Source organism: Naumovozyma dairenensis, chromosome 4 (genome assembly GCF_000227115.2).
Source record: "Naumovozyma dairenensis CBS 421 chromosome 4, complete genome".
NCBI classification, from domain to species: domain Eukaryota; kingdom Fungi; phylum Ascomycota; class Saccharomycetes; order Saccharomycetales; family Saccharomycetaceae; genus Naumovozyma; species Naumovozyma dairenensis.
Genome location: NC_016482.1, coordinates 1,189,136 through 1,209,518, shown reverse-complemented (window position 1 = coordinate 1,209,518; position 20,383 = coordinate 1,189,136). Strand labels below are relative to the sequence as shown.

Genomic DNA, 20,383 nt, shown 5'->3' with positions numbered 1-20,383 from the left:
GAAACTAATTCACTCTAAACGATAAATTTTCCGAAATGAATTTCTGTAGATTATCCGAAAGCTTAAGAAAGATGCTGCTAGTTGGTTAGTTTAATAAAGAATAGAATTTTATTTAGGCTCAAAATTTTCTCAGAAATTTTCAACTATTATATCACGTAGAATAATATCTTTGTGAACGAATGAGAATTTTTTTAAAATATATGTAAGTGTATATCTAAATATAGTTTTATCTGTACAAAGGTTACTTGAAAAAAAGAGCATAATATAAACAGGAAGCAGGTGCAAAATGAGTCATAAACGCAAATTATAGAACAGGAAGTCTTTAAAAAGTTTCGTTTGAAAAAAGGGTTTGTCGTTATCTTTGGTTAGCATCGACATCATAATGGGTTACTCATTTGGATACAGCAACTCAGGTGGTAGATGTCCATGGTACAGCACCTTCTTCGTACATTTCAGTAACTTTTTCTAATAATAATCCTTTGGTTTCACAAACAAAGAAAAACACGTAAAGTATAGAGAAAATTAAATAGCCGAAAAATATAAACCCGTAGTAGAAATTGATAGTACTTGTGACAAATGGTGTACAAAATCCAATAGCGAATCCCCACATCCAGTTTGCACCAACTGCAATAGCCATTGCACGATTTTTGATAAGAAGTGGGTAAGATTCAGCAACAACAACAAATGGAATAGGTGCCCATGTAGTCGCAAAGAAGAAAATGAATAAATAAGTGAAGACAATCATAATGTTATCCGCTACTTTCGAAGTAGCTTGATCATGACCGTTTGGATATAATTCTGTAACACCAGTGGAAGCAAAAACAACAAAACAAACTGCCATGGCTGCAGAACCAAATAATAAACATCTTCTGTGCTCAAATCTTTCAACAGTCCATAATGCAGCGAATGTAGATGCAAAATTGACAACACCTAAGACTATAGAAGTCAGATAAGAATCTTCCATACCAACAGCTTGGAAAATTGTAGTACCGTAGTAGAAGAAATAATTACAACCAGTTAATTGTTGTAAAGATTGGACAACTGCACCCATAATTACACGTTGTAAGATTTTATCCCTAGTTGAAAATAATTTACCCCATGAAGCATTCCCAGCAGCCCTTTCAGCTTCCACACCAGAATTGATATTATCTAATTCAGTTAGGACAAGAATATCATCAACAGAAGTCTTGTTGGATTGTGCTAATGACCGTTTAGCTTCTTCAAATTAGGTACCGGTATCTCACCCGAAAAAAATAAATCCACCAAAGGTAATCATTAAACAAAGTATAATTACTGTAAAATATGCGGATAATGGTTTAGTTTGAAATTCAGGTCCTATTTCAGTAGCTGTGAGTTCCATTGTTGAGTTTTCCTTTTTTTATAATTGGGTTTGATATATTGGAATTTTGGGAGGTATTTGAAAGCTAAGTACTTTCATTTGCTAAATCGAGATTTCCGGACATTGTTATTTAATTCTATTTTTTTGGTATAAGAAAATTTTTAAAAGTTAAGTTTGAAAGAGTTTATTTGTATTGTATGTATGGTTTTCTGTTTTGCTGATTAAACTTAGAGGAACTTGAGAAGAAATCCGACAGAAAAGGAATAAGATACATTAATCGATTTTATACCAATTCATCCGGTCAAAATAATAACAATATCTTTTTTGAACGCCATTTTTTTACAGCCCATTCCCCGACATATTCTTTGTTCATAGTTTGACGTCTTATTGTGGGGAGATTGTGTAGGATAAAAACGCAGAAATAGTAACATTACAGAAAGCAGAGAAATTAAGGATTAACTATTCTGCGGTTTTTCTTAGGGCGGATAAATAAAGTAAGCTCGATTTCTTTTTGTGACGAAAATTTTGGGAAGCGAAAAAAATTAATGAACTGCGCCAAAGAAAAAGATTACAATTCTGTAAACATTCTTCATATTTTATGACTGTCCAGAACTGTGCTGAGGAGAAGATATTGAATTGATCGGTGCAAAATTCACCATCAATCGGGTGATAGTATAATTAGTAGGTCTGTAAAGATATACCGGTAACTTTGAATGGCGAGTATTGGCAAATGTCAGATAAGATGAATAATCTAACTAGACGGATTCACAGAATCAACAAAAAAACAGTCCTTTATTCTCTTCGAAGAATCAGCTATTCGTAACGATCGTTTATGTTACTCCTCAATTACATAGCCCTTATTTTTTGCTGAGATAAATATACATAGTTTCCTTAACTCCTAGGCGGGATAATTGATGGCTTTTTTATTTTGGTTAGTTTATAGTTATTTTGGCGCTACGCTTTGGATGGACAATGTCACAGTTTTTATTTTCCTTTCTGGACAATTCGTTGGATGTTTTCAAATATTTCGTCTGTAGTTAAGTTTGTTAATCTATGTTTCGCCTCGTACTTTTCTCGTTCTTGTTTATAATTAGGATCTGAAAGTAGTATTCGTAGATGCTTATCAAAATTATCGGCTTCCACCATCTTATGAGTAATTGGGCATTCAATCATTCTCCCATTCTCAGTGCTTAAATTGGGGGAATTCTTATTTTTCTTACGACGTGTCTCTCCGGCACCTCTCACATTTAATTTACGTTTACTCTTTTTTCCTGGTTCGGATTCAGCCACTTTAAACGCAGTAGGCTCATTAAATAGTGTTGAAATAGTGTTATTAATATTCTTAAGCGAGAGCATTTTGAAATCCAAAGGTTCTGGAACAGTGGTTTCATCTATGCCGTCGACAATAATTTTACCTACAACTTTAAATTTTGTCCAATTAAACGAATAAAATTGAATCTTTTGTAGTTTGTTAGCTTCCTCCTTCTCTGTATGATACTCCTTTGCATATTCATTAAATATGGATCTTTTAAAGCATCGTTGGAGAAATTCGTTTTGAGATGATTCGTCTTTACCTGTATTTTTAATACACGGTGGAGCTGTGGCGGATCTGCAAATTTTGATTTGTTTATATTGATTAATAAATGCCAGAAATAAATCGTTTAATGGATGATCTGCTTTGCAGAAATTAAATTGAGAAATATCTTCGAATGATTCCTTCAATTGCACCAAAAGAGAATTCAGATCGGTTATCTCATTAGCGACGAAATATTCGGCAGTGATTCTGATTATTTGAAGATCTTTGTTTGTAACATCTTTATGATAGTTTGAAAAGATAAAACTGAACGGTTCCTTTGGTACCTGAATATTGCTATCATTTTCTTTATGTTGTACATTTTCAACACCTTCTTTTATGGGTGACGACATCGGGCTGGAATTGTCGTAGTTGTAATACACACTGTATATATATATACTAATCAACGTGACTTGTTTCTGGTTGACAAATATTCTGAACAAATTTAAGGTATAACGTTGAGCCCCGATATTAGAAGTATGTTCATTAATTTGATGTTCTTTCACACTGCTGTTCCTTCTGTTCCATTTTCTGGACTTCCATCTTATTTCGTTATATTTTTCAATATCAATGAGAAAAAGTTTCACGCGAAATATATGAAATATTTTAGGATCAAGGACTAGAACCGACGTTCCCTTTTGCAATAATTTGTGCCATCACGCCGTAAGCAAATGGTGTTAAGTATTTAGATATTTTATGAGATAATTTCGATTAATAGACAAAACCATTGGCTAATGCATATAGGGTGCTATTTCTAAAAGTCTTCGAAAGAGGAAGTATTATATATTCAATGTATAGAGTCTATCTTATCAACCACAATGCGTACAATATTCCTACATTTCCATGGCCTTAAATTAAAATGTGTTAAACATTGAATCGATGACTACTATTATTATTATTATTATTATTATTTATCCATTCGACAAACATGATAAAGAATCCTGTAATGACGAAGTGAAAATAACGCATGGCCCACCAATCTGTTCGATTTCGTATTCGGGTATATAATTCGGTTGAAACTGAAAACATAATTACAATACTAGGTGATTTTGTCAATTATTATATACCCAGGAAATACAATACAAACGTGGCGATTTCTAAAAGAAAAAATAAAAAATGGCATTTCTTTATTCCATCTTTTTCCAAGAAAATCCACTTGTTACTTTCAATAAATAAACTGTTGAAATTGCACAGACCCACAGACAGAAGCCAGTAATAGGTCAGGTTATTATTGGTTCGAAGAAAGAAGTTACTAATGAAAAAACTGCTTGTATCTAAACCTATCCGCTGAGTTAGGTTATATATAAAAGGAATAAATTACTTGTAAAATCGAATTTGTTGCTCGTTATACTTCCGTCACATGCACATCTCATCTTCCCACATTTTAAACATACTATTACTCATTTTTAGTGTGTGGCGTATTTATTTTATGGTAATTTAACGGCAATTTTTTGGGTAAAGTATTTACAAACTTCTTTAGTTCTTTAACGGAGAAACTCTTTATTTGAACAGCTTGGGTTCTATAACTATGTCTGACGTCAGCTTTAGTTTCTTTGATGATTTTCTTCCACTAAGCTCTCATAAATTTTGGATACGTTTTCAACTATTAAATCATTATTAATGAAACCTATTTTATTGCATTATTCATCTGTAGATTCATTATTTTGGGTATGACCCAACGTCTGATCAAATTTAGGTTATGGCTTTGGATTGAACTCTTTTTCCGCCTTCGGTTGCATATGGACCTGGTATGATAGTATATTCTGGTAATAATTGAGTTGCACCATTAGGATTGCCTGTGGTAGTAGTATATGGTCATGGTGGAGCTGTTGATTCCGAAGTAATATATCTATGTAGTTGGATGTGCAGCAATTATGTCTTTCAGATATGTAAATAACATCATAATGAGATTCTTGACCTGGGAGTAGTGCATTGATTTTCCCCCCTGATTTCTAATTTACTGCCATTCCTGGTATCCATTTAGGCCCAACTTCGACAGGTATTGGTTATTATACAGAACCGTTAATACATCCCATGCTAATAAATATAACTACTGACTATATAATCACATAGTTTGCAAAGCTTGAAGAAATAGATAGCACATGCGATGATGTTAGATAGCCACTGCGATGATGCAATCATGAAGAGCCAAAATTCAGATTTCGTATTACCAAACTGTCTGAAGAAATGTCTATTATGGACGTTTTACTAACGGATTTGTTTTCACATTAATTTAGGTTGATGATCTCGTCGTCTTCGCCTTTGCAAAGGAATTATTACACCAAGTTCAAACGGAACTATTTTCAGCAGATATCAAATTGAAATCTTTAGGCCCATTAAGTACATTTATTGCTGACAAGTATAACGTTAAAATAAAAAATGTTCATTCTACCACCCTAAGAACACCAACTTTGATCACTACCTTAATATATCATCAACATTCGAAAGTCCTTCATACACAGATTACCTTACTACTAAAAATCTAAGTTCAGAAAATTTCGGTTTTGATTCTCGCATAACGAGCGGTGATTTACAATACCATGCTCGAATGTGCCGACCAGATCTATCCTTCAAAGCTCGATATACATCCCAATACAACAATTTTCCTACTGAATCTCTTCGGAAAAGATATACCAGAACATATGATTGTTTAGATGCTACTAAAAAACTATGCCTTTACGATGATTTCCAATCGTGAACCCAAGTTAAAAATTTCCATCTATGTTGACAGCAGTGACTCTGTTAATCCAATCGATCGATACCGAGTACGGTTATATGTTACTCATTAACGAAGCTATATTTAATTGGGCTGCTAAAAGTTCAACTCTTGATCAATTTCGTGGTGCGAACTCTGAACTATGGGCTCTTCATGATTCTGTTGAATCCTCGCGTTGGCTATCCCAATTTTTCTTCAAACTTTGCGAACTTTTGGGATTGAATGAATGAGTTGGTTGTAATAGTTATCTGATAATATGAGAGTAATGCCCTTACATCTAGGACAACAAGATCAGTTTTGGCTCTTATTGACTAATGTATGGGAATTAGTGAATACGTTAGTCATGATAGTACAAAATTGGGCAGCATGAAAACATGATGAATTGGTAAATTGTTGAAAGGCAGTAGGGTGAAACCACCGCTCCAAAATGATATTTCGTTTGTTCAGTAACAGCAAGAGCTGGAATCATCTAATGTAAACCTTGGGATCTTAACAAAATATGTAGCCTAGTTTTATTTTAATCTTTGCACCTGTTATTTAGCTTTTAAATTCTTAGCCAACTAGAAGACACCTGGACTGTTTTTTCTTTTCTCGTTTATTATTTATTTTTCATATTTTTTAGTTTCAGCCATCTAAGGTAAATAATGTTGACTGAGAATCAAAAAGGTAACCATGGAAAGTAAATAAAAAATGATAGAGAATGCAGCGTACAGTAATTACTAAATGAAAGAGCTACATCAATGACAAAATTTACAAGGCAGAGAACATTAGGTTACCCATTTGTAGAAAGAATGGCATAGAAGAAGATCCTACATCAATGAATTGGCAGATAAGCAAGTGTATATTATCATGCTGCAATGGCTATCGCCACCCTGAAAGCAACAATATTGACTACTTTGAGAGGCAACGACTAACCCCAGACACATCAATTTCTTCATCACCACAAAACTATTATCTTTGTTTGCTGAAAATTGGTGTATGTTGCATTTTACTTGAATGAGCTTGGTGAGATCTTTTCTAACTAAGTATAAACATCGAGCTCGGACACATGCATCATAACCTTATTGTTCTTATGTAGCTCCTATTTTAATTAGTAGAAGGTGGTAATAAAGAAGGTATCGAGCTCATCTGGTACCCTAGCTACTTGAACATGTACCATGAAAATACATTCTTATAGTTGGAATATACTTTTTCCTTTTTTTCCAACGATAGTTTTCGTCACAAGAAAAAAAGAATACCTACAAACCAGCACTAATATGGGGCAGAATGATCTTAAGCCGAATCAAACTCCGATAGCAAGATATATTGATTCAAGAAAATACATATGCGTTCATGGGGTAATTTCAAGAAGTGAATCAAAATTAAAAATAATGGACTTTTACGGTAAAACTAATTACTCTAGTCTCTCGCAAAATGTTCATAGCCGAATAGTGATGGTATTGGAGGTTCTGTATATAAAAAAAGATCCAATCTTACAAGTTCAGAGTTTATTCTCAAAGTCGTTTTTTTTACATATTTCAGATTTACTAGTTCCGGGCTTTTATTATCCAACTGACATACCTCAAGCAAAATATATAATTATATTAAAAATATTAGCCAACTAATGCTTTCAGCCGTATGAGCCTATTTCCGACTAATATAAGGATTGTTCAGTTTTTCTACGTACGTTTACTGGATACGTCAATATTACAATGTGTAATAATATTATTTTAGAGCCATTATACTCCATCGTGATATGAAACTGGAAAAAACTACGCGAGTATAAAAAAATGACATGCGTTACGTGATCAGTGTGTCGGTCTCCTACAAACGGTTCCTAAGCTAACATCGTTTCTGGAACTGAATACCGCCAATTAAACCGACACTATTTCCGGTTTTTTTAGTGGTTATCGACATTCGTCCTGTAGTAGTGTTCCAGCTTATCGTACGTCTGCTGGAACTTGTAACCAGTTATTGCACTTTTAGGTTTTGGAATCGAACGGTTTTCTTTGTTGTTACCAAAAAAGTTATTCCAGCTTGGTATTTTTTAGCATGTACCCCACTTCATATCTTTGTATAAGTGAATCTCTACTTACGTACGATTATTACTCGACAACAAGATTCGATTTTATGCTTTCGTTCTTATCCGTTTACGTACATAGCATAAATGACATTTAGATAATATCAGAATCTGGTGGTGGGGGGAGGGGGGGAATCTTAGTAAGAAACTACTCTCTTCGACGTACCTCTCTCCATAAACAACCAAGCATCTTTCGAACTCTTGTTCAGGAAGAATAATGAAGAAAAGTTTTCTGGGTTTTGTATTTGTAACTACGTCGAGAATTGGTCGTCGAAGTGCTTTCGTACAATCGTTTTATAGCAGAACGTATACATGTCGAACCAAGGGAAAATTATTAGAAGGGATCGGGGTACAGTCGTCCGTAAACCGAAGGGGAAAAAAAGAAAAACAACCGAATGCGAAATTCTGGGGCGCTGTGTCCCCGAGTTTCCTTCTTCGGGAAAACTGGGGAACCCCTGTTGCATGTATTAAGCTTCATGCCCTTCCTGGTTTTATTACGTTCTTTCTTTTTCTAATCATGATCAAGGCTGGAATCCCCAACATTCTCGGGTACGATATTACATGAAGAGGCATTTGACTTGTCATTGCTTAGGTTTTTAATAACCATTCAGTTAAAAAAAGTGGGGGTTGGACAAATATATATTTGTATTCCCAAATTTGAAGATTTGTCTATTAAAAAAAATTGAAATTATGAAGGAGATTATGGCTTGTTGACTCATAGTAGACAGGTCCTTACCACTATATAATATATGCAATGTATAGACTAGATGAAAAAGACAGATCTACTCAAAGAAGCGTGCTATGCATTTTCTACCCAATTTGAGGGAGGCATTAATATACACTGTCTCTATAGAAACTAGCTCATAGTTTAAGACATCATCTGATTATACTGTCTTAGTTATGGAATATAAACTATAGTTCTATAGAGTATAGACCCCAAGGGTATCCCATACGCATTTTTCAGATATACCGGAAGAAAGGAAATAAAAACGTCGGATTCCTCCGCTAAGAAGTAGCATCACCCCAAGTTGGGCATACCCAACATTTTCTGAAAGTAGCTCAGAAAACACCACAGAGGAATAATAACCTGGGGTAGATATATAGCAGACTCTATGCTATGATAACAATAGCAATTGAAACTAGGACGAAGTATCTCTTCTGCAACATCATGTACGTATCACACAGGTATGCCACCGCTTAGGATTAAGAATTGGAATGAAGGGGAATCTTTTCCAAATAGGGTAGGGTTGGGCTGTGGCTAATAATAGGATTGAATTTATCTGGAATAAATAAAAATTTGAAAATTTAGTTAAAGCCCTGCAGAAAGGTAGAGAAATACTTATAGCTGGTCTATAATGTCTTAATTTTATTCTAGTCTACTTTATGAAATCATCATGGCCAATAATTCAAGTATCATACACCTAATGTTGACACATAAAACATGCAACGCTGTCAATTCAGAGCATTTATAATATAAATATCTGTAAATATTATACAAGTATTAAATAAGTCTTTCCATCCAATGTCTTCTCTGAGCACTTTGGTAAAGATTTCCTGGGTGTAACTTACTCAAATAATACTATTTTTTGCCACAATATGGACTTTGTACGGAAAAAAGAAAGTAAGATTCGACTAATGGCACCAAAGTACATATATAGACATTTAATTAAACACAGGTGCATTATGCCCTTTTCGCTATACAGAAAATGGTAGGGTTAGGCACGAGGTCAGGTTGGCTGTTGTACCATGATATGGTTAAAACTTTTCCACAGAGATTAAAATAAGGAAGGGTTGAAAAGGAGCTTAGGATAAAGAAGTTTTTCAATCAGTCACATACTGGTATTATCACACCTCTATTACAGAAGCAAGTGCTATAAAAAAGACCGAACCCTGCTCAATAACTGAATTGGGTATACTAATTGTTGGCCGAACTCCCCGATTCGAACTGTCAACTTCGAACGGTGGAACCCAAATTGGTATATGCATATTTACGAACGACTTCTGGGGGGACAAACTTTTTACGTACAGGAAAGGTGGCAGATATGCAGCTATCCCCCCGCCCCCGGCCTCTTGAATGATAGCACAGGTAGTATGAGTTGCGCTGACTATTTTCCACCATCTCAATAACTTGGAAAAAATTTCCCTGGTTTTTTCGGGACTGGCAGGAGGAGCTCTAACAATACACCGTACAGATATTTTGGTCCAAAGAAGAACATATTTGAAGACCCCTTGCCGTCCTGTCACAACTTTCCTTACAAAGAACAGTCCCCGGAATGTAGAAATCCGAAGGAAGCTCTTGTCCTTTTCTTTTTTCATTTACCACATCCTCTTCTTCAAATGAAATATTTTTGTACAGGCATTTTACTTAAAATTTTACATCTTCGGAAAAATGTACCCCGAATTTACGACCACACACCGAGGGGTTCCTCCGCACGTGGAGACTCTCGTACAGCCTCCATGAAAGTGGGGAACACAAACGAAGACCCCTACGTACATTCGTCAAAATGAAGAAAAAAACATTTCTATTTTTTCTTCGAGGTGTTGGCACTACTTCTGGAATAACTCCTGCGAAAGTTTCGTGACTTCCACATCAAGAACCCAGGTACCCTCATACTTGAATATACAGAAAGGATTTTCTCCTTGAAGCTTTTTCTTCGGACTGGCCTGTCAAAAAGAAATATATTCGGCGGGGTGTCTCCCGTTTCACTTTTACTCAGAAACGCTTGTACGGAATTGCATTACAAAAGAAACAACAAACTGATATTACTTCCAAATTTTCATTTGGAAGCAAGAAAAAAAGAAATTATTGTACAATACGTTACATAATACGTAGAAACACTGGATCTGGGGAAATTAATCTGGAGGTCGAGGGAAAGATGAAAAATTAACATATAAAAGCAGACACGTTTCAATTTCAATTCTATCAATTCCTTCGTTCTCTCTTCTTATATTTCTCATTAAAGCATAAAAAATCATCAAGGAAAAGTTGATTCACACTCACAAAACTTTTCAACTAAAAAAAAGCTCCCTCAAAAATGAATAACGAAACATCCGTTGCTGATCCAGCAGTTGGTTCCCAAAATGTTAATGATAACGATTTGGCCCCATCTGATTCTGGATCTCACTCGATTTTAGAAAACCAATCAAATAAGGGTGAAGATGATGAAATGAAAGATTTCGGTGATAATGAAATCGCTCCTCATGAAATGCCAAAGAAGCCAGCCTCTGAATATGTTACCGTCTCTATTTTATGTCTAATGATCGCCTTTGGTGGTTACGTTTACGGTTGGGATACTGGTACCATTTCCGGTTTCGTTTCTCAAACTGATTGGATTAGAAGATTCGGTCAAAAGCATCACGATGGTACTCATTATTTATCTAAAGTTAGAACTGGTTTATTATTAGCTATCTTCAATATCGGTTGTGCTATTGGTGGTCTATTGTTCTCCAGATTAGGTGATATTTACGGTCGTAGAAAGGCTTTAGTTTTTGTCACCGTTGTCTATATGGTCGGTTTAATTATTTCTATTGCTTCTATTGACAAATGGTACCAATACTTTATCGGTAGAATTATCTCTGGTATGGGTGTTGGTGGTATTGCCGTCTATTCTCCATTATTGATTTCCGAAGTTTCTCCAAAACATGTCAGAGGTACTTTAGTCTCATGTTACCAATTGATGATTACCTTAGGTATTTTCTTAGGTTACTGTACTAATTATGGTACCAGAAACTACTCTAACTCTGTTCAATGGAGAGTTCCATTAGGTTTAGGTTTTGCTTGGGCCTTATTTATGATTGCTGCCATGTTCTTCGTCCCAGAATCTCCACGTTACTTGATCGAAGTCGGTCAATTCGAAGAAGCTAAGCTTTCTGTCGCTAGATCCAATAAATTAACTGTCGATGATCCATCTGTTATCGCTGAAGTCGAATTTTTGACTGCAGGTGTTGAAGCTGAAAAGGCTGCTGGTTCTGCTTCATGGGGTGAATTGTTCCAAACCAAGGGTAAGATTTTACATCGTGTTATTATGGGTATTATGGTTCAAACATTACAACAATTGACTGGTGCAAACTACTTCTTCTTCTACGGTACTTTGATTTTCGCTTCTTCTGGTTTAGAAGATGGTTTCGAAACATCTGTCATTATTGGTGTCGTCAATTTTGTCTCCACCTTCCCAGCTATTTACATTGTTGATAGATTTGGCCGTCGTACTTGTCTATTATGGGGTGCTGCCGGTATGATTTGTTGTATGGTTGTCTTCGCTTCCGTCGGTGTCACCAGATTATGGCCAAATGGTCAAGATCAACCATCTTCTAAGGGTGCTGGTAACTGTATGATTTGTTTCACTATGTTCTTCATTTTCTGTTTTGCTACCACTTGGGCTCCATGTGCCTATGTTATTGTCTCCGAATCCTTCCCATTGAGAATTAAGGCTAAGGGTATGTCATTGGCCATTGCTGCTAACTGGATGTGGAATTTCTTACTAGGTTTCTTTACTCCATTTATCACTGGTGCTATTAACTTCTACTATGGTTACGTTTTCATGGGTTGTCTATGTTTCTCCTGGGTTTACGTTTTCTTCTTCATTCCAGAAACTAAAGGTTTGACCTTAGAAGAAGTCAACACTATGTGGGAAGAAGGTGTCTTACCATGGAAATCATCTGAATGGGTCCCACCAAACAAGAGAGGTGCTGATTATGATGTTAATGCTATGGCTAATGATGACAAACCATTATTCAAGAGAATGCTTGGTAAATAAGCTTCTTTAAATTCAATGGGTGTTTAATGACTATTTTTCTCTATTTTTAATACTTATACTTAATTCTATCAAATTATTTTGCTTTATACAATATAGTAAAATCTTATGAATATATTTATATAATAATAAGCAATTTCTATTTTTAAATGTTTTTCTTTTATTGTATTTTTATAATTAATTTCCTTTTGTAAAAACTTAACTTTGTCGGAAATAGATGTTATTAGTATTAGAGGAAATTTTTTGGGGAAATGTTCAGTTTCATATTTTGTCGTTAACTTCACATATTTTCCCTATATTTAAGATTATTTCATAATAATATTTACTTCATCTTCGGAGATACACAATTAAGCGCATCATATTTCCTCCATGTCATTCGTTATAGAGTCTTGAATCCAGGTTACTTGATCGAGATTTTTAAGTACTACGAACTTTGAATATTAGGGAAAGTTGGTTTTCAATTATTTCTTCCTTCCAGAATTACCGAATGGGAATGTGACCGAAGGACACATGAAGAACCTCACAATGATATTAATTCCAAGATTTGTAATCCACGTTAAACGCCATGTATCCTTTTTCCTTTTTTTTGCTGGTTTGGGAAAAAATTGGATATACATGTAGTTCTAAGAGAGAGGATATTATAGATATAGTTAGGGTCTTAGATTTTCCGAACTATGATAAAGCATATTCTTTTCTTTGCGAAAGGACATTGCAAAGGGCGGCCATTTATTTGTTGGAAATATGTTCTATACAGTTTCAAGTTGAGACAATAGCCACTAAGGTTACGTATATTTTTGGTAGCAAGTTTTGCTTTGAATTGATGTAAAAGAAGGGATGACGCTGTGGTACTGTTTTACATTATTGTGGCACTAGCCCATAAGTTATATTGTACGTACAATTGCTCCTTCCTCTATTTTGAATGTCCAACTGTACTTCTTCCTTCCCGATAAGGTGAACCCGTGACTTAAGAGTATATTGAACATATCTTTCGTATTCTTCTATTAGTGTGTAACAGAACCGCAGTTACTAACCTGATTTGATTTGAAGATATAGAGTTATGCTTCAGTTTTTTTTTACAGTTAAGAAATTGAAATAGGTAGGCGAAAACAAGGCTCCCGTTGTGGGGAACTGTAGCTCAAAAAACCTCTTCTCCACCTTTTTTCCCTTCCGAAAGTAGACTCCCCTTTCGAGCGTTCTGTCCACTAACAACTTTGTGCCCAAAAAAGAAATTAACTTCGAAGATAACTAGAATACAAAAAACGGCTGTGCTCTAATAAACTCCGTTTTTTAAGAAATGAACTTAAACCCTTCCCCTATTTTTCAGCCATTTGCATTATTCGAACTTGTGGGGTTTTTCCTTTTCAGGAGGTCCTTCCCCTTTCTTCTTTCTTCCCGACAACACCGTGGTGGTTTTCAATTTGCAATTGCTGTTACCCTCTGTATTCCCCTCTCTCTCGCTATCGGATATTCTCGGGACAATCCCCAGCCCGCCTGTAACTTACGTAGGTGCTGTAAGGGGAGATGGTTACCCCTCCAGCACCAGTACCAATCCAGCAAGGGGGATATCTCCACCCAGAGCCCTTCCTCCAAAGTAAGAAATGCGACAAACAAATTGCTGTCCATCGCCTCCTCTCTTCGAAGATGTCAAGTCATTACGTAGAAAAAGTAATATGTCAAAAGAAAAGGGTAGAACACAATGCATTCTGTCGAGAATAAGAAAGATTACGTGCAAAAAAAAGAAACAAAAACCACAACGAGGAGAAAAAATGGTATGGTCTCGAGAGCAAAGATGCCATCGCTGAAATTCTTTGCTCGAGTTTGTTATACATGATACTAAGAAAGAACAAGGCTGAAAAAGAAGAAAGATTCAGTTCGAACTGGAGAATTCAGTGTGGGGTATGGTGAATAATTCAACCTCGATAGTTTAACACATCGATGGGCGAAAAGTTAGATATAAAAGCAGAATAAAATCTTTATCTTATTAGAAATTTTTTCGAGATTCAATTTTCTTCCTCTCAGTTTACAATTAGAAAATAAAAAATATCATCAAAGAAAAGTTGATTCACATTCATTAAACTTTTCAATTACAAACTAAAACTAATACATTCGCAAGCAAACAAATTTTCTCCAAAAAATAAAAATTAACAAAAAAATGGATTCCCAAGTTCCTATTACGGATCCAACAATTGGTCCAAAAAGAGTTAATAATGACTTTCAAAGTCAACCATCTGAATCGGGTTCCCATTCAATAATGGAGGCTCCATCGAATAAAGGTGAAGAGGAGGAAAATAAGGGTTTCAATGATGTAAATATCCCTCCTGCTGAAATGCCAAAGAAACCAGCCTCTGAATATGTTACCGTCTCAATTTTATGTTTAATGATCGCCTTTGGTGGTTACGTTTACGGTTGGGATACTGGTACCATTTCCGGTTTCGTTTCTCAAACTGATTGGATTAGAAGATTCGGTCAACAACGTGCTGATGGTACTTATTATTTGTCTAAGGTTAGAACTGGTTTATTATTAGCTATTTTCAATATCGGTTGTGCTATTGGTGGTCTAGCGTTTTCCAGATTAGGTGATATTTACGGTCGTAGGAAGGCATTAGTTTTTGTTACCATTGTCTATATGGTCGGTTTAGTCATCTCAATCGCTTCTATTGACAAATGGTACCAATACTTTATCGGTAGAATTATCTCTGGTATGGGTGTTGGTGGTATTGCCGTCTATTCTCCATTATTGATTTCCGAAGTTTCTCCAAAACATGTCAGAGGTACTTTAGTCTCATGTTACCAATTGATGATTACCTTAGGTATTTTCTTAGGTTACTGTACTAATTATGGTACCAGAAACTACTCTAACTCTGTTCAATGGAGAGTTCCATTAGGTTTAGGTTTTGCTTGGGCCTTATTTATGATTGCTGCCATGCTTTTCGTCCCAGAATCTCCACGTTTCTTAATCGAAGTCAGTCAATTCGATGAAGCCAGACGTTCTGTAGCTAGATCAAACAAGGTCTCAGTTGACGATCCATCCGTTATCGCTGAAGTTGAGTTCTTGACTGCAGGTGTTGAACTTGAAAAGGCCGCTGGTTCTGCCTCATGGGGTGAATTGTTTCAAACCAAGGGTAAGGTCCTCCATCGTGTCATTATGGGTATTATGATTCAAACATTACAACAATTGACTGGTGCTAACTACTTCTTTTTCTACGGTACTTTGATTTTTGCCTCTGTGGGGCTAAATGATGGGTTCCAAACATCTGTCATTATTGGTGTCGTCAATTTTGTCTCCACCTTCCCAGCTATTTACATTGTTGATAGATTTGGCCGTCGTACTTGTCTATTATGGGGTGCTGCCGGTATGATTTGTTGTATGGTTGTCTTCGCTTCCGTCGGTGTCACCAGATTATGGCCAAATGGTAAAGATCAACCATCTTCTAAGGGCGCTGGTAACTGTATGATTTGTTTCACTATGTTCTTCATTTTCTGTTTTGCTACCACTTGGGCTCCATGTGCTTATGTTATTGTTTCTGAATCCTTCCCATTAAGAATCAAAGCTAAGGGTATGTCGTTAGCTATCGCAGCCAATTGGTTCTGGAATTTCTTACTAGGTTTCTTCACTCCATTTATCACTGGTGCTATCGATTTCTACTACGGTTATGTTTTCATGGGTTGTCTATGTTTTGCCTGGGTATATGTGTTTTTATTTGTTCCAGAAACTAAAGGTTTAACATTAGAAGAAGTAAACACTATGTGGGAAGAAGGTGTCTTACCATGGAAATCTGCCCAATGGGTTCCACCATCTAGAAGAGATGCTGACTATGATGTTAATGCTATGGCTAGTGATGACAAGCCATTATACAAGAGAATGCTTGGTAAATAGATAGATGGTGATCCGTGCTATCATCTAATGACAATTTGACGATTTTCTTTCTTCATGTTTTTCTGTTAAAAATTTTTTCGTTAATAATAATATCCACAAAGTAAGTTTCTACGTTTATATATTCTGTATATCTACAATCATATTAATATATCAGTTTAAGATATATCTTATATATATCTGTTTTTTCCTAATATTTCTTTAAACTGTCCTTTAAAGCAATTTTTTAATACTTACTGCTTATATACTTTATAGACTATTGGAGAAGAGAGAAACTCATCGCTTGACTTGATCCGGAAATGATGAGTTACACTGTTGTAAAATCGTAGTAATAAACAACATATATATTTACGTTTCCTATATAAGAAGGATGTGCTAAGTATGGTATGATGTAATTTATACAGTTTACAAAGTATATGCTTTTATTATTTTTGTTCTATGTATGCATTTGTTTAGTTAATTTACCAACATTGGAATTCTTCAAAGTATTGAATTGCCTTATTAGGATGTTTGAGTACTTGTTTTGCAGTATTATTTCTAACTATATCTACAAAACTAGGAGGCCCGCAGCACACGATAGCTAACCCTTTATTCTCATCACATGCATCACTCAGGACTTTCTCCAAATTAGGCCTTTTATAATAGATAATAGCAGATCCTTGCAAATCTTTCAGAATATTTGACGTTGATTGTAACAATGGTTCATGAAATGAATTCGTAGAATCTGAATTTGGTGTAGCTTCTCCAAATCCGGCTAGTTGTAGGGCAGTATCATATATAATTAAATTAATTTTCAATGGTTTTAATGCTAATATTTCCTTTTTAAATGCTTTTAATATATCATGGCCACGAACCACCAATATTAATGTAATGTATACAATTTTATTTGATTTCAATGCATCTTGTGCTAAAATGGAAGCATGGTCAAGGAGTCCCGGTAGCCCACTACCTCCAGCTAATAATAATACATTCGTAAAATGATGCAAATTTGTTGGTGTCCCATATGGGCCTTCTATTGAGACATGAAATTGTGTAGATCCACCTTGTTTGACCAATTGTTTGAAAATGGTATGAGTGGCTCCAGTTTTAGCTCTTGCAACGATAATTAAATGGTCATCAGCATCTATAAATGTGAAAGGATGTGATTGCCAAAAGATCAAAGGATGTAAAACGTATAGAAACCCATATTGACCGGGTCGACCATTCCAATTCATCTTGGGAGTTTTCGGTATCGTTATTCTAATGAGATCCTTGCCGTATAATTGAAATTTAGCAAGTGGGGCACCGAAATTTAACAATTGTATTAGACGGAATATTCTTTCCATGGCCCAAATAGCTAATGAGCTGAAAATCCATTCTTTCCAACCAAGTTTTTCCACATGCTTCCAACATGAATAGAAAAACAATATAGCCAATATTATATGTGAATAAAGGAAAGTTTCATAGAAATTTTTCCTAATTAAACCTATAGATAATATTATCATTAGTATAGCGATGAAACATGCTACTATACCGAACTGGAAATACGATTGTTTACTCGAGTGACTCAAGTTCTTATAGTTTACTGCATATATGGTATATGCAAAGGCATGTAATATTAGATCAAGGACCATTGTTCTACCGATCCATTTATGGAACATTATGAAAGTGGAATATTTGAAACCTGTGAAATATTCAAATATATTGTTTCTTGTACTAAACAAAATGATTAATGGGAGTTGTGCAAATGCCATTATTCCTGTTCTATCGGCAAAGAAACGTATTCTTTGTAATGATTTTGATTTGAATAGCAAATTATAGGGGTCATAATTATAATCTATACATATAAATATGAGATGTGTCAATTGGTATCCGAATAAGTAGGCGGTTTCCAATCTTGTTGGAAATAGTCCAAGGGTAATGGATTTGAAATTAGTATAGTTTGCATGATTCTTGAGTAGTGTGGGTAGAAGGAAATGGCCCCTAATGTAATTGAAGAATTTATGTTTAAATAAGACGGCGTTGAATCCTGTACGATCCCAATATTGGAAACAGCTTGCTACTAATAATACAAATAGGAAGTATGAACAGAGAAGAAGCCCATAATAGTTACTTATATCAAGGTTATATGCATGAGTATGGAAAGCTTCTCCATATCTTGATCTGAAAGTCTGGTTCATTGCCACGGGGTACTCGATGGGCCTAGTACTGTCAGTAGGTTCGGGTATTGCAAAACGTGTAGCATTGTTCAAGACATTATGATATTGACCTATTGTCAGATTGGCAGTAGTAGAATTCGATAATGAACATAAACCTTGCAAAGATTCTAAACATTTCTCAAACGTACTATTATTTGGATTCATGCCTTTGTCATTTAACATTCCATATATGCAAAGAGACCAACTACCTAAGGCAGGTTTATAATCGCATAGAGTGGAATAAAATTGTAGCTGTTTTTGCTCTTCTGCACTGGTTTTATAATTCCAATCCAATTTAGTTAAATATGAGGCACATGCCATGACGGAGTTTTTTTCCCATACATCCTTCTTGGGAGTATGCCAGTAAAATCTCTCTCGCATAAAGGTAGTTGATCAATATAACTATCAAAAAGATTGATTGTACTACTGTTTGGTGGTTTTACAGTTATACATGGGAAATGGTTATTGTCTGATCTTGATGCTACCAAAATATTTACATCGCATTATGATCCAAGAAAACCAAAACGAATATTAGATCTGAAGAGACTGCAACATAGCCTTCGCTCATCTTCTTCAGAATAAACTTTATACTTAAGAATGGGTTCTTCCTAAAGTTGAGGAGATTACTACTGCTGCGTTTCTTCCATGTATATTTAAGAAAATGGGTGCCATTATTTCCCTGTTACTCCCTCTCGCTCGTTTTCCTTTGAATTATCACGTAGATTAAATATTTGTCCGTTTATCACCTACGTACGGCCACTGTCTGTTTGTTTGTACTTAAAAGAAGCGGAAATAATTAATTCCTGTTGGATTCTTATTCCCGTGTGGTATATATATAGGGACAACACAATCAGCTCCTGAATTATATCTGAGACTCCAATGGCATTTTTGCACGTGATATGAATATATGGGTTTATTTATAGCGGCGCTATCAAGCTTCCAATGTTTTCTTATAACAATCAATTCTTAAGACTATAACGATCTTCAAAGTGGAAGTACAAGCCAATATATATTTCTAGAATTCGACCAAAAACACCGGTAAAACTTTGCTCGCTACTAAAGCACATGGTAATACAATTGGGAACATGAAAGAGAATATAAGCGAGATTCTTGACTTGTTGGAAGCTAGAGTAGACATTCTCGAACAATCCATTGGAGATGTGACAGGATTGGATAGTGATATCCCGTCCAAAGTGCTTACGTTATCCTCTAAACTGTACGGTATATGTTACCAAGGTAATAAATACGATCAAACAATGCTTGCTTTATTGAATAAATCAATTTCCACCATGGATGAACAATCAAGTTCCTCACTATCAACATTACCGTTACAGACAGTCTTGGTTTGTGCTGATTCAATTAAGGAATTATTATTTAATCTCAATGAGCTCGAAGAAGAATCCGAACAATCAATTAATATGGATTCAATATCGAATATACAGGCCTTCCCCGAGAAGTCTACAAGCTTAACAAAACTACCTTATTTATTTAGCTATTCAAGATTGTTACTGATGAAGTCTCTTTTACTTTCTAGATTTTATTTGAAATCTAATTACGCAATCAATGCTCGGTTCCAAGAAATGCAATTTCAACTTGCAGATATGTCACAAAAAATAGACGACCTAATAAATACCATAGAGTTTTAGTTCAGGAAAGTGTACTGATTATTGTGATTACACGCGTGTGTTTCGATAAATAAAAATATGCATATATAGGCATGCTGACATACATTCCAAGATAACTCTTTCGATGTAAGTGAACCGTCCGGATTTGTATCATTACATCCATTTGCATATCCTCTTAATAGCTTAGTACAAAGCTAGGTCTATAGAATACTTCTAAAGATAGAATGTCGTACACGAAACACTCATTTGAAACTTGCCGATTGCAA

General features: G+C 35.2%; 7 protein-coding genes across 7 annotated transcripts; 3 read left to right on the top strand and 4 right to left on the bottom strand.

The window, feature by feature from the left end:
• Positions 1-409: 409 nt before the first annotated feature.
• On the bottom strand, positions 410-1,051 carry NDAI0D05050 (uncharacterized protein; the record flags this gene model as incomplete). Its single annotated transcript, XM_003670013.1, has 1 exon — positions 410-1,051. One exon carries the CDS (start codon positions 1,049-1,051, stop codon positions 410-412), a length of 642 nt encoding a protein of 213 aa, XP_003670061.1.
• A 1,272-nt stretch (positions 1,052-2,323) lies between these two features.
• On the bottom strand, positions 2,324-3,265 carry PRP21 (Prp21p; the record flags this gene model as incomplete). Its single annotated transcript, XM_003670012.1, has 1 exon — positions 2,324-3,265. One exon carries the CDS (start codon positions 3,263-3,265, stop codon positions 2,324-2,326), a length of 942 nt encoding a protein of 313 aa, XP_003670060.1.
• Positions 3,266-9,532: 6,267 nt separating this feature from the next.
• On the bottom strand, positions 9,533-10,003 carry NDAI0D05030 (uncharacterized protein; the record flags this gene model as incomplete). The annotated part of the gene is made up of 1 exon (XM_003670011.1): positions 9,533-10,003. The coding sequence occupies one exon, from the start codon at positions 10,001-10,003 to the stop codon at positions 9,533-9,535; it is 471 nt and encodes a 156-aa protein (XP_003670059.1).
• A 719-nt stretch (positions 10,004-10,722) lies between these two features.
• NDAI0D05020 (sugar porter family MFS transporter) lies at positions 10,723-12,444 on the top strand (the record flags this gene model as incomplete). The annotated part of the gene is made up of 1 exon (XM_003670010.1): positions 10,723-12,444. The coding sequence occupies one exon, from the start codon at positions 10,723-10,725 to the stop codon at positions 12,442-12,444; it is 1,722 nt and encodes a 573-aa protein (XP_003670058.1).
• Positions 12,445-14,593: 2,149 nt separating this feature from the next.
• NDAI0D05010 (sugar porter family MFS transporter) lies at positions 14,594-16,318 on the top strand (the record flags this gene model as incomplete). The annotated part of the gene is made up of 1 exon (XM_003670009.1): positions 14,594-16,318. The coding sequence occupies one exon, from the start codon at positions 14,594-14,596 to the stop codon at positions 16,316-16,318; it is 1,725 nt and encodes a 574-aa protein (XP_003670057.1).
• A 458-nt stretch (positions 16,319-16,776) lies between these two features.
• On the bottom strand, positions 16,777-18,873 carry FRE6 (putative ferric-chelate reductase; the record flags this gene model as incomplete). Its single annotated transcript, XM_003670008.1, has 1 exon — positions 16,777-18,873. The coding sequence occupies one exon, from the start codon at positions 18,871-18,873 to the stop codon at positions 16,777-16,779; it is 2,097 nt and encodes a 698-aa protein (XP_003670056.1).
• Positions 18,874-19,577: 704 nt separating this feature from the next.
• On the top strand, positions 19,578-20,138 carry LDB18 (Ldb18p; the record flags this gene model as incomplete). Its single annotated transcript, XM_003670007.1, has 1 exon — positions 19,578-20,138. One exon carries the CDS (start codon positions 19,578-19,580, stop codon positions 20,136-20,138), a length of 561 nt encoding a protein of 186 aa, XP_003670055.1.
• Positions 20,139-20,383: the final 245 nt, after the last annotated feature.